Here is an 11,989-nt window from a genome sequence, read left to right as displayed (position 1 = left end):
TTGTTGTTACCATCTCAATTTTTGTTGTTACCATTCCAATTTCCTTAATTGTTTTGATTATTGTTCTGATTACCCCAATTGTTGTTTTGATTGTTGTTCCCCCAATTACCATTGCCTTGTTGTTGTTGATTGCCCCAATTGCCATGGGGTCTCCATTGTTGTTGGTTGGAAGAATTGCCCCTTTGGCCTTGATAATTGTTCATGTATTACACCTCTTCATTCTGCTCATCATAACTATCATCTTGAAATCTACCACAGTCATTATCAAATTGTTCCAAATTCCCTTGGTTCTGTTGACCTCTTTGTCTTCTTTTGTTGACAAGCATGTTGACACCCTCTATGGCATTCACTTGGCGAGGATTTTGAACTTGTTGCAACTATGCCTTTGCTAGTTGGTTCGTTGTAGTTGTCAACTCAGCTATAGCCTGCCCATGATCATGTAACTCCTTGTGCAAATGAGTAACTATGGGGTCACCCTGGGGAACATTGGCTCTCCTTTGCCAAGCAGAAGAAGTATCAGCCATCTCGTCAAGAATGTCACAAGCCTCATCATAAGACAGCTTCATAAAGTTGCCCCTAGAAAGTTGGTTCATTATGCACTGATTTGTTATGTTAATGCCCCGGTAGAAAGTCTGTTGGATCATCACCTCAGTCATATCATTGTTGGGGCATTCCTTAACCATTGTTCTATAACACTCCCAAATCTCATGCAAAGGTTCCGTGGGCTCTTGCTTGAAAGCCAAGATCTCATCTCTCAATGCTACCATATGCCTTGATGAGAAAATTTTTGCAATGAACTTGAACACCAACTCATCCTAAATAGTAATGGAATGGTTGGGAAGTCGCTCGATCCAATCCAACACCTTCCCTCTAAGTGAAAATGAGAAGAGTCTCAACCGCAGTGCATCCTCGGACACGTTAGTTTGCTTGCTCCCCCAACAGGTATCCACGAACCCCTTGAGATGTTTGTAAGCATTTTGATTGGTAACGCTCGTGAAATACCCACGCTGCTCCAGCAATGTCAGCATGACATTGGTAATCTGAAAATTTCTCGCCCGAATCCGGGGCGGGACAATTGCACTTGCATAGCCTTGGTTTGGAAGCACTCTAGGAGCCACTCTTGTAGGTGGCAGGGGAGGGTCTGGAATATTATCATTGGCCTGTCGACCTCTCCTTTGTCCTTGAGGCACAATAGGGACCTCATCATAAACATTTTCATATACTTTCTCCCCGATGGAAGATCTCCAAGAGGTGCATTATTTATGTTTGCTGCCATTTTATACCTAAAGTTGTGACACAAACAAATTAGTAACACAGAAGGAAAGAAGAACAATACACAAAATTTTTTAGATAGATAGCCAAAATCGTTAGCTCCCTGGTAATGACGCCAAAAGGTTGATCGAGGCCAACCCTACACTACTATTGAGTAGCGAGAGAGGTCGAAGCAACTTTTGCCCGATTAAGGTCGGGATCGATTTCCTCAGGGAGCTAGATATTGGAGTTGAGTTTCTATCTAAAATGGAGTTGCGTATTTGTTCCTAATTGCACTTCTACACATTTTTGGTTTTGATTATAATTCTAATTTTATAATACTACAATGCTGAATTAAGCTAAATAAGATTAAGGTTAAACTATTGCAAGTTGTTCAAATAGGTAAAAGGCACTAGGGTAGCGACTTTCGCCTAGGTGGTCAATTGACAGATTCTTGAGTCTAAAGCTAGATTGTCACATTCGGGGAGTATGATATAACCATTGCACCATTCTACTCACTCTATACCTCTCGGTAGTTCGAGTGATTTTTCCCGAATTGACTTTCTCAAGACCAATTGGGTATGCAAATTTGCACAAGCAATCAAGGTTCAAGTAGGGTATTGCTATCTCTAGGTTTAACCCTTTAATTAGGGCTATCAATATCTTGAGTACGCCCTAATTCCTTGTTGGACTAATTTCATGGACTTAGGCTCTCTTTATCAAGAAGAGCCAAAGTCTACTAGGCATAAACTAGTGTTTGCAACTACTAATTCACAATTAAAACCCTAAATTAGCCCAAATATCAAACACCTATAGACAATCAAGCATCAAAAACAAAAGACCCATCAATTACCCACACTAGGGTTGAGCCACAACCCTAGCTTATGAGTCTAGCTACTCATAATTAGAGAAGAAAACAAAGAAATAGATGAAGAGAAACTCATAAAAATTAATTGCTAAATTAAACTTGAAGATTCAATGTTGAAATAACACTAAAATTACTCGAAATAGCTAAAAGGAACGAAGTCACAAGCGCAGCTCTTGATACAAAACTATCTGATGACCTAAAAATGGGAAAAGAATCTATTTATACTAGGCTGAAAATTTTGGACAAAAATACACCCGTGGGGCTAGTGCGGACCGCACAAAATCAAGTACGACCGCACTAAGGCTCTGGGATTGAATACTCAGCTCTCTGAACTTGGGCAATGCGGATCGCACAAAGTTGAGTGCGGCCGCGGTGGCTTCCATTGCGGTCCGCATTAAAAGGAATGCGAACCGCATTGAGATTCAACCTCCAAAACACCACCTCTTTGAACCTTTGCTCTGCGGACCACACGAAATCGAGTGCGGCCGCGGTGAAATCAATACGGACTGCATAAAACCTTTGCGGCCGCATTGCCTTTTGGCCTGAAAAGCAACCTCTGTGAACTTCACTTGTGCGACCGCACTGGCCCTGTTTGACTGAGCTTTGTCTTGTCTTGGTACTTGTGCAAGTTTCACTCCTTTTTGAATTGGTTTTTGACACTTTGTCACCTTGTTGATCAAACCTGCAATCAAGCATAACTTGTGAGCCTTTGGGACTATTTTGAACATAATTCTAATCAAAACTTGAGTAAGAAGGAGTATAAAATGCATCATATTCCCTAGTTATCAATGTGCTACTAGAGATGATCAGGCACCCGCGCCCCCTACTGTAGCCGTTAGAGGCTAGGGCTGGGGTAGAGGCCGAGGACGCGCACGTGGTGCAACCAGAGCACATGCGCGAGCTGCCGCCGAGGTACCATCAACAGTTCCAGCCGAAGTCCAGGCACCTAACACTCCTGCTGCTACTACTACTCCAACTCTTCAGGAGACTCTGGCAGAGTTTATGAGCATGTACGCCACTCTAGCTCAGGCATGGTTGCTTCCCCTTGCTGCAGCTACATCTTAGGCCGGGGGAGGAGCACAGACTCCCGCTGCTCGCACTCCTGAGCAGCGAGTGCATGTTGAGAAGGTCCCTGAGATTATTCCTATACTGCTTGCAGTGCTAGTTCAGCCCGAGGATAGGGCAACGGCTTCTGAGGAAGAGGAGCTGGGGCATGAGAGGTTCAAGAGGTACAAGCCTTCTGTATTCAGCGGTCTAGCATCGGAGGATGCTGTGGGATTTTTAGATGAGCGTTAACGCATTCTTTTTACCATGGGTATATCAGGATCGAGCTGGGTTTCCTTCACTACCTTCCAGCTTCGATGAGCCGCCTATGAGTGGTGGCACACCTATGAGTTAGACAATCCGGATGAGGCTACTTTGCTGACTTGGACTCAATTTTTAGATCTGTTCTTGAGAGAGTATGTTCCTCAGAGACTCAGGGATGCATGGCGCGCAGAGTTTGAGCATTTATGCTAGGGTACTATGACTGTCTCAAAGTATGCAGTCTGTTAGACTAGTTTGGCTAGGCATGCACTAGCCTTGGTTTCTACTGTTCACGAGAGGGTTCATCGGTTTATTAAGGGCCTTATTCACAGCATCAGGTCTAGCATGGATCGTGAGTTGGAGATGGATATTTCTTATCAGTAGGTGGTGAGCATTGCTAGGAGGATTGAGAGTATGCATGCTAGGGAAAGAGAGGAGAGGAGAGGCCAAGAGGTCTCGAGAGTCGGGCCATTTCTCTGGTGCCCATGCCCCAGCTGTAGGTCGTTATGGTAGGGGTTATATGAGTCGCCCTGTTCATTTAGCTCTTCCAGCAGCCAGTGGTATTCCAGCTCCTCCTAGGCCTCAGGAGCCTTATTATGCACCACCGGTATCTAGCGCGCCTCCTGCGCGAGGTGCTTTCAGAGGTCAGTCCAGCTGACCTGGTCCAAGCCAATCACAACCACATGTCCTCCCAGAGCTTGTTTTGAGTATGGTGACACACACCATATAGTGAGGGATTGCCCCAGACTTGGGAGGGGTGCACCTCCATAGACTTCTCAGCCACAGCGTGCCCCGCAGAGTTCTCAGGTTATGGTTACAGCCCCAGTTGCTACCCCACCTGCTCAGCCACCTAGAGGTGGAGGTCAGGAAGGTAGAGGTTGCCCTATAGGGGGAGGCCAAGCTAGATACTATGCCCTTCCTGCCCGTACCGAGGTTGTTGCCTCCGATTCTGTCATCACAGGTATTATACTAGTTTGTCACAGAGATGCATCGGTTCTATTCGATCCAGGCTCCACTTAGTCTTATGTTTCTTCTTATTTTGCTCCACATTTGGGTGTATCTCGGGATTCTTTGAGTTCCCCTATTTATGTTTCTACTCCTGTGGGAGATTCTTTTGTTATGGACCGCGTTTATCGGTCGTGTTTGGTTGCTCTTAGTGGTTTTGAGACCAGATCCAATTTATTGTTACTTAGCATGGTTGACTTTGATATTATATTGGGCATAGTCTAGTTGTTGCCCCATTATGTTATTCTTGATTGTCATGCCAAAACCGTGACACTAGCTATGCCAAGTGTACCGCGTGTTGAGTGGAGGGGTACTTTAGATCACACTCCCAGTAGAGTTATTTCTTTTCTTAAAGCTCAGCGTATGGTTGAGAAGGGGTGTGACGTGTATTTAGCTTATATGACAGATGTTAGTATTGATACCCCTTCAGTTGATTCAGTTCTAGTAGTACAGGATTTTCCCGATGTGTTTCCAGCTGATCTTCCAGGCATGCCGCCTGATAGAGATATTGATTTTGGAATTGATTTGTTGTCGGGCACTCAACCCATTTCTATTCCTCCGTAACGTATGGATCCTCCTGAGTTGAATGAGTTGAAGGATCAGTTACATGAATTGCTTGATAAGGGTTTTATTCGGCCCAGTGTATCACCTTGGGGTGTTCCTGTCTAGTTTGTGAAGAAAAATGATGGTTTTATGCGTATGTGTATTGATTATCGCCATTTAAACAAGGTTACAGTGAAGAACCATTATCTAGGGCTGTGCATTTGGATCGGATATCCGAAATCCGATCCGATCCACTAAATTTCGGATTTCGGATTTCAGATTTCGGATATTTGGATCGGATTCGGATTTGATTTTTTAAAATTTCGGATTTTCGGATTGGATTCGGATTTGTATAGTTTAAACCCGATCCGATCCGAAATCCGAATTTATTAAGGAAATAATAAATAATAATATTATTTTTAGGGTTACTTAGGTCACCTAAGTCCTAACCCTTATTTCATTCTGCGGTCTGCTGCCTCCGTCTAATTCTCATAAACAAATTTTTGATGTTGCTACGTTCTGCTTTTCACTTTCTCAGTTAACACTTAACCCTTCTCACTTTCTCAGTTCTCACGCCTCAGCAGCTCAGACTCAGTCCTCACTCTCACTTCACTACTTCACAGCTTCAGTCTTCACTCTTCTTCACGCCTCAGTCCTCACAAGTCGCAGACTCGCAGTGTCGCACCCAGAGACTGCTGTGCTGGTGCTGCTCACTTCAGTCTTCATGCAACGCCTCAACGCTCAAGCTGGTCCCTCCTGCTCGTTGTTTCCCGGCGACCACACTGGTAACTAGTAAGACACTAAGAATTGATGAAATTCTTAAGAAAGACACTAGGGTTAGGTCTCTTTGTTCTCCTTTATTTCTCGGATAAAATTGATGAAATAAATTGGGGGTTTCACTCTTGATTTTCTTAAACAGAAATAGACCATACTATACTACTATTTTGAATCCGATTTTAATTTTAATTTTTTGTTTTGTTTCGTAGATGGAAGATGAGGAAGAGATGGTGAATAAAGTTCAAGCCCTTGTAAAATGTGGTGAAAGTGGTGCTTCAAATGATTCCACAAGCAACGTCGAATCTGATTTTGGTTCGAAGAAAAGAAAAATTATGAAAGAAAGATCAGTGGCTTGGCGACAATTCAGTAAGTTCACTGATGACGAGGGTGTTAAAAAAGCAAAATGCAAGTACTGTCCAGAAGAATATGTAGCTAACACCAAAAACAGTGGTACAAGTAATTTGCTATCACATCTTCTCAAGTGTCCGAACAATCCCCACAAGTCGGAGACAAGCCAGACAAAATTAGCTTTTCAATCAAAAGGTCAAACAGGTGATGTCTCACTTATCCCTTGGAAATTTGATCAAGAGGCATGTAGGAGGGCTTTAGCTCGTATGATAATTATAGATGAACAACCCTTCATTTCTGTTGAAAAGGATGGATTTAGAGACTTTGTGAGAGCTCTTCAACCTTTATTTCATATTCCATCTCGTACTACTATGACTAGAGATTGTTTTGAGATTTACCATGATGAAAAACTTGCTTTGAAGTCAATTTTTAAAGAATCAAAACAGAGAATTTGTATTACGACTGATACATGGACATCAATTCAAAGAATTAACTATATGTGTGTTACAACACATTACATTGACAAGAATTGGAATTTGCATAAAAAGATATTAAATTTTTGTCCAATTACTAGTCACAAAGGTCAAGATTTAACTAGTGGTGTTGCTAAGTGTTTACTTGAATGGGGTGTGGATAAAGTATTTACTGTGACAGTTGATAATGCAAGTTCTAACGATGTCATGGTTAAAGAATTATCCAAACAATTTACTAGATGGAACACTAACTTGATGGAAGGTAAGCATGTTCATGTTAGATGTATGGCTCACATCATCAATCTAGTTGTTCAAGATGGGTTGAGATAAGGGAGTGTGTCTGTGGAACGAATAAGACAAGCAGTTAGGTACATTAGACAATCTCCAGCAAGATGGAAGAAGTTTAAAGAATGTTGTGATCTAGATAGGATAACTTCTAAAAAATCATTGTGCTTGGATGTTCCTACTAGGTGGAACTCCACATATTTGATGTTGAAGGTTGCTACAGTTTATGAGGAAGCCTTTACAAAATATTGTGATATTGATTATGGTTTGATGTCATGTATTGCTAACTGTATTTGTGAGGATGGACAGCCGGCAGGTCCACTTTTAAGTAGTGATTGGGATAGTGTAAGACGTATTGTAAAGTTTCTTGAAATATTTTATGAACTCACCTTGAAGGTATCAGGTACACTTTATATTACGTCTAATGTGCACTTTCTTGAGATATGTGTTGTTGGTTCTTCTTTGAAAGAGTTGATGCAAAGTGAAGATGCTACCTTGAAAGAAATGGCAAATAATATGAAAGAGAAGTTTGATAAGTATTGGGGGGATCCACAAAAGATGAACAAAATGATTTTTATTTCATGTGTGTTCGATCCACGCCACAAGTTTCAATCTCTTTCGTTTGCTCTTGCTGCCATGTTTGGAGAAACAATAGGTGTGAAAATACAAATTGAGGTGAAGACATACATGGAATCTTTGTTCAATGTGTATGCAAAGAAGAATGGTGGTTCTGGTTCATTTCCATATTCTCCATCTTCCGGTTCATGTCCATCTTCTCCATCTTCCCCTAGTTCATGTCCATCTTCTCCAACTTCATCTACTTCTTCATCATCGCTTTCAAAATTCATGTTAGATTTAAAGAAGCATAAGAAGGGTGAAGGAATTGATTCTAAAACAGAGTTAGATAAATATTTGGGTGAAGATGTTGAGGAAGACTTTGAAAATTTTAAAATTCTGGGGTGGTGGAAGTTGAATTCACCCAGATTTCCCGCACTTGCTGAGATGGCACGTGATATGCTAGCCATTCCTATTTCTAGTGTTGCCTCAGAATCAGCCTTTAGTACCGGTGGACGCATACTTGATCCATTTAGGAGTTCATTGACACCTAGATTGGTTCAAGCTCTTGTGTGTGTCCAAGATTGGCTTCGAAATGAATCAACAACTCCGGTTAAAATTGAAGAAGATTTAGATAATCTTGAACAACTTGAAGCGGGTAAGACTATCTTATTTCTTCTATTACTTTACTTGTGTTTAATGTATACTTATGTTATGTTTCTTTAGATTATTTTTAAACTAATTTATTCTATTACTATCTTATTCTACAGACTTGATTAATACCGGAAGAGAGCCTTGCATCGTCGACATATAAAAGGTACGAGTTCGTGGCATGTTAAAAGTTTTCTTAAGCCTTCTAATAAATTGAACCAAACTGCTGCATTAAGCCTTCTCTATTGTATTGTTTTGTTCTACCACCAAGCAGTCAAGCTACTGCATTAGGCTGTTGCACAGGCTGCCCAACTTGACATGATACACATTTACTGACTCTCTCATTTTTGACAAGTGTAGTATTGCAGAACTTGAAAGTGTGCCAGGTTGAGGATTTCAGTTCCAGTGTGCCAGAACTTAAGGTTGCTGCATTAGGGAATTCTGGTTGAAGCTGCTGCATTAGGGAATTCTGGGATTTTAGTTAATTTTGTAGAACTGGACTGTTAGCTATGTTATAGTTATAGTTATCTGCAGTTAGAATGATCAGTAGAACTTGGTTCCATTTTGTGTTTCTGCAGTTCTGCTCTTCTGCTATGCTTCTGGAGTTATAGACTTACAGTTATGTTTTGGTTCTATGTTACAGTTATGTAACTGTTAGAATGATCAGTAGAAATTGGTTCCATTTTCTGTTTCTGCAGTTCTGCTCTTCTGCTATGCTTCTGGAGTTATAGTTATGTTTTGGTTCTATGTTACAGTTATGTAACAGTTAGAATGATCAGTAGAACTTGGTTCCATTTTGTGTTTCTGCAGTTCTGCTCTTCTGCTATGCTTCTGGAGTTACAGTTATGTTTTGGTTCTATGTTACAGTTATGTAACTGTTCGAATGATCAGTAGAACTTGGTTCCATTTTGTGTTTCTGCAGTTCTGCTCTTCTGCTATGCTTCTGGAGTTACAGTTATGTTTTGGTTCTATGTTACAGTTATGTAACTGTTAGAATGATCAGTAGAACTTGGTTCCATTTTCTGTTTCTGCAGTTCTGCTCTTCTGCTATGCTTCTGGTCTTGTAAGTTGTAATTGTTACTTGTTAGCTATGTTTCTGGCTTTCTGCTATGCTTCAAGCCTTCAACTGCATAACTTTGAATATTTTTAAAGACTGTCAGCTTTAACCAGTTACAGTACTATACAGTTACAATACTATAAGTCTATACTATTAGACATTAGTAACATTTATTAATTGGAATGAAGCCAAAAGTGAAATCTTGAGGTGCTGTAATTTATAGTCATTTGTTTGCTATTTTTGGTCTTTTAAATGCTATTGTATTATGTAACATCCATTATCCATATACAGTTATACACACTCCTTAATAATACGTATAATCCGATCCGAAAATTCGATCACCAAACTGATCCGAAATTTAAAAATCCGATATAATTCGGATCGGATTCGGATTGCAATTTTTGGAATCCGAAATCCGAAATTTCAATCCGAAATATGCTAAATCCGATCTGATCTGATCCATGCACAGCTCTACCATTATCCTTTACCTGGTATTGATTATATGTTTGACCAGCTTCAGGGAACACGAGTGTTTTATAAGATTGATTTCCGCTTAGGTTACCATCAGTTGAAGATTCGGGAGCTATATAACCCGAAGAATGCTTTCAGGACTCGGTATGATAATTACGAGTTCCTTGTCATGTCATTTGGGCTGACCAATGCCCCATCAACCTTTATGCATTTAATGCGCAGTGTGTTCCGGCCTCATCTTGACTCGTTCGTCATTGTCTTTATTGACGATATTCTGGTGTATTCCCGGAGTCGGGAAGATCATGAGCAGCACCTGAGGACTGTGCTTCAGACTCTGAGAGAGAAGAAGTTGTATGCTAAGTTCTCAAAATGTGAGTTTTTGTTAGATTCAGTGGCATTCTTAGGCCACGTGGTATCGAGTGAGGGTATTCAGGTGGATCCAAAGAAGATAGAGGTTGTGCAGAGTTGGCCCAAACCATCCTTAGCTACTGAGATCCGCAGTTTCCTTGGCTTAGCGGGCTAGTACCATTGTTTTGTGGAGGGGTTTTCATCGATTATAGTCCCTATGACTAGGCTGACCCATAAGGGTGCTCTGTTCCAGTGGACGGAGGAGTATGAGGTGAGCTTTCAGAAGCTCAAGATGGCTTTGACTACAACCCCAGTTTTGATATTGCCTACATGTTCGGGGTCTTATACGGTTTATCGTAATGCCTCGAGTATTGGCCTCAGAGCGATGTTGATGTAGAACGGTAGGGTGATTGCCTACGCGTCCAGACAATTAAAGATACATGACAAGAATTACCTTGTTCACGACCTTGAGTTAGCTGCCATTGTTCACGCCCTGAAGATTTGGCGCCATTATTTATACGGTGTTCCCTATGAGATTTATACTGACCATCGGAGCTTGCAGCACCTGTTCAAGCAAAGGGATCTAAATTTGCACCAGAGGAGGTGGTTAGAGTTGCTGAAGGACTATGACATCACTATTTTGTATCACCGGGGCAAGGCCAATGTGGTGGCCGATACATTGAGTCGTCGGGCAGAGAGTTTGGAGAGCTTGACTTATTTACCAGCATCGGAAAGGCCTATGGCAATGGATGTTCAGGCCTTAGCCAGCCAGTTTGTGAGATTGGATCTTTCAAAGCCCAGTCGGGTTCTAGCTTGCGTGGTTTCTCGGTCTTCCTTATTTTATCGTATTAGGGAGCGACAGTATAATGACCCTCATTTGCTTGTCCTCAAGGACAAGGTTCAGCACGGTGATGCCAGAGATGTGACTATTGGTGATGATATGGTATTGAGGATGCAGGGTCGGATTTGTGTACCAAATGTTGATGGGCTTCGAGAGTTGATTCTAGAGGAGGTCCATAGTTTGCGGTATTCCATCCATCCGGGTGCCGCGAAGATGTATCAGAATTTGAGGCAGCACTACTGGTGGAGGCGGATAAAGAAGGATATAGTTATATTTGTAGCTTGGTGCCTCAACTATCAGCAGGTGAAGTGGATCACCATGGACTTTGTAGTTGGCTCCCACGGACTTTGAGAAAGTTCGATGCTATTTGGGTGATTCTGGATCGGCTGACCAAGTCCGCTCACTTTATTCCTGTGTGTACTACTTATTCCTCGGAGCGGTTGGCGGAGATATATATATCCGGGAGATTGTTCGTCTGCATGGTATTCTAGTGTCCATCATTTCAGATAGAGGTACTCAGTTCACATCACGGTTCTAGAGGGACATTCACCATGAGTTGGGTACTCGGGTAGAGTTGAGTACAACATTTCACCCTCAGACGAACGGACAGTCCGAGCGTACTATTCAGATTCTTGAGGATATGCTCCATGCGCGTGGGATTGAGTTTGGAGGGTCTTGGGATCAGTTCTTTCCATTGGCGGAGTTTGCTTACAATAACAGCTATCAGTCCAATATTCAGATGGCAGCATATGAGGCTTTATATGGGAGATGGTGTAGATCCCCAGTGGGTTGGTTTGAGCCGGTGAGGCTAGATTGTTGGGCATAGACTTGGTTCAGGATGCTTTGGAGAAGGTTAAGGTGATTCAGGATAGACTCTGTACAACCTAGTCCAGACAGAAGAGTTACGTGGACTGGAAGGTTCATGATGTTTCCTATATGGTTGGAGAGCGGGTTCTCCTTCGGGTTTCGCCTATGAAGGGCGTTATGAGATTTGGGAAGAAAGGGAAGTTAAGCCCGAGGTTTATTAGTCCTTTTGAGATATTGAGGCGTGTTGGGGAGGTTGCTTACGAGCTTGCTTTACCTCCCATCTTGGCAGGAGTTCATCCGGTATTTCATGTTTCGATGCTCCGGAGGTATCACAGTGATCCATCACACGTGTTAGATTTCAGTTCAGTCCAGTTGGACAAGGATCTATCTTATGTTGAGGAGCC

The 11,989-nt window shown here is 41.9% G+C and overlaps 1 protein-coding gene across 1 annotated transcript; it reads left to right on the top strand.

The window, feature by feature from the left end:
• Positions 1–7,221: 7,221 nt before the first annotated feature.
• Positions 7,222–8,510, top strand: LOC142181524 (zinc finger BED domain-containing protein RICESLEEPER 2-like). The gene is made up of 3 exons (XM_075254441.1): positions 7,222–8,068; positions 8,181–8,227; positions 8,422–8,510. The coding sequence occupies exons 1-2, from the start codon at positions 7,330–7,332 to the stop codon at positions 8,222–8,224; spliced, it is 783 nt and encodes a 260-aa protein (XP_075110542.1). The 5' UTR covers positions 7,222–7,329; the 3' UTR covers positions 8,225–8,227; positions 8,422–8,510.
• Positions 8,511–11,989: the final 3,479 nt, after the last annotated feature.

The sequence above is a fragment of the Nicotiana tabacum genome, chromosome 6, assembly GCF_000715075.1.
Source record: "Nicotiana tabacum cultivar K326 chromosome 6, ASM71507v2, whole genome shotgun sequence".
In the NCBI taxonomy this organism is placed as follows: domain Eukaryota; kingdom Viridiplantae; phylum Streptophyta; class Magnoliopsida; order Solanales; family Solanaceae; genus Nicotiana; species Nicotiana tabacum.
This window is presented reverse-complemented; position numbering and strand designations above follow the sequence as displayed.

Bases quoted from the DNA above. Each gene is read 5' to 3' on its own strand.
- LOC142181524 (XM_075254441.1), top strand. From the start codon at position 7,330: ATGCAAAGTGAAGATGCTACCTTGAAAGAAATGGCAAATAATATGAAA. The intron at 8,069-8,180 runs GTAAGACTATCT...CTTATTCTACAG, and splicing joins TCTTGAACAACTTGAAGCGG to ACTTGATTAATACCGGAAGA.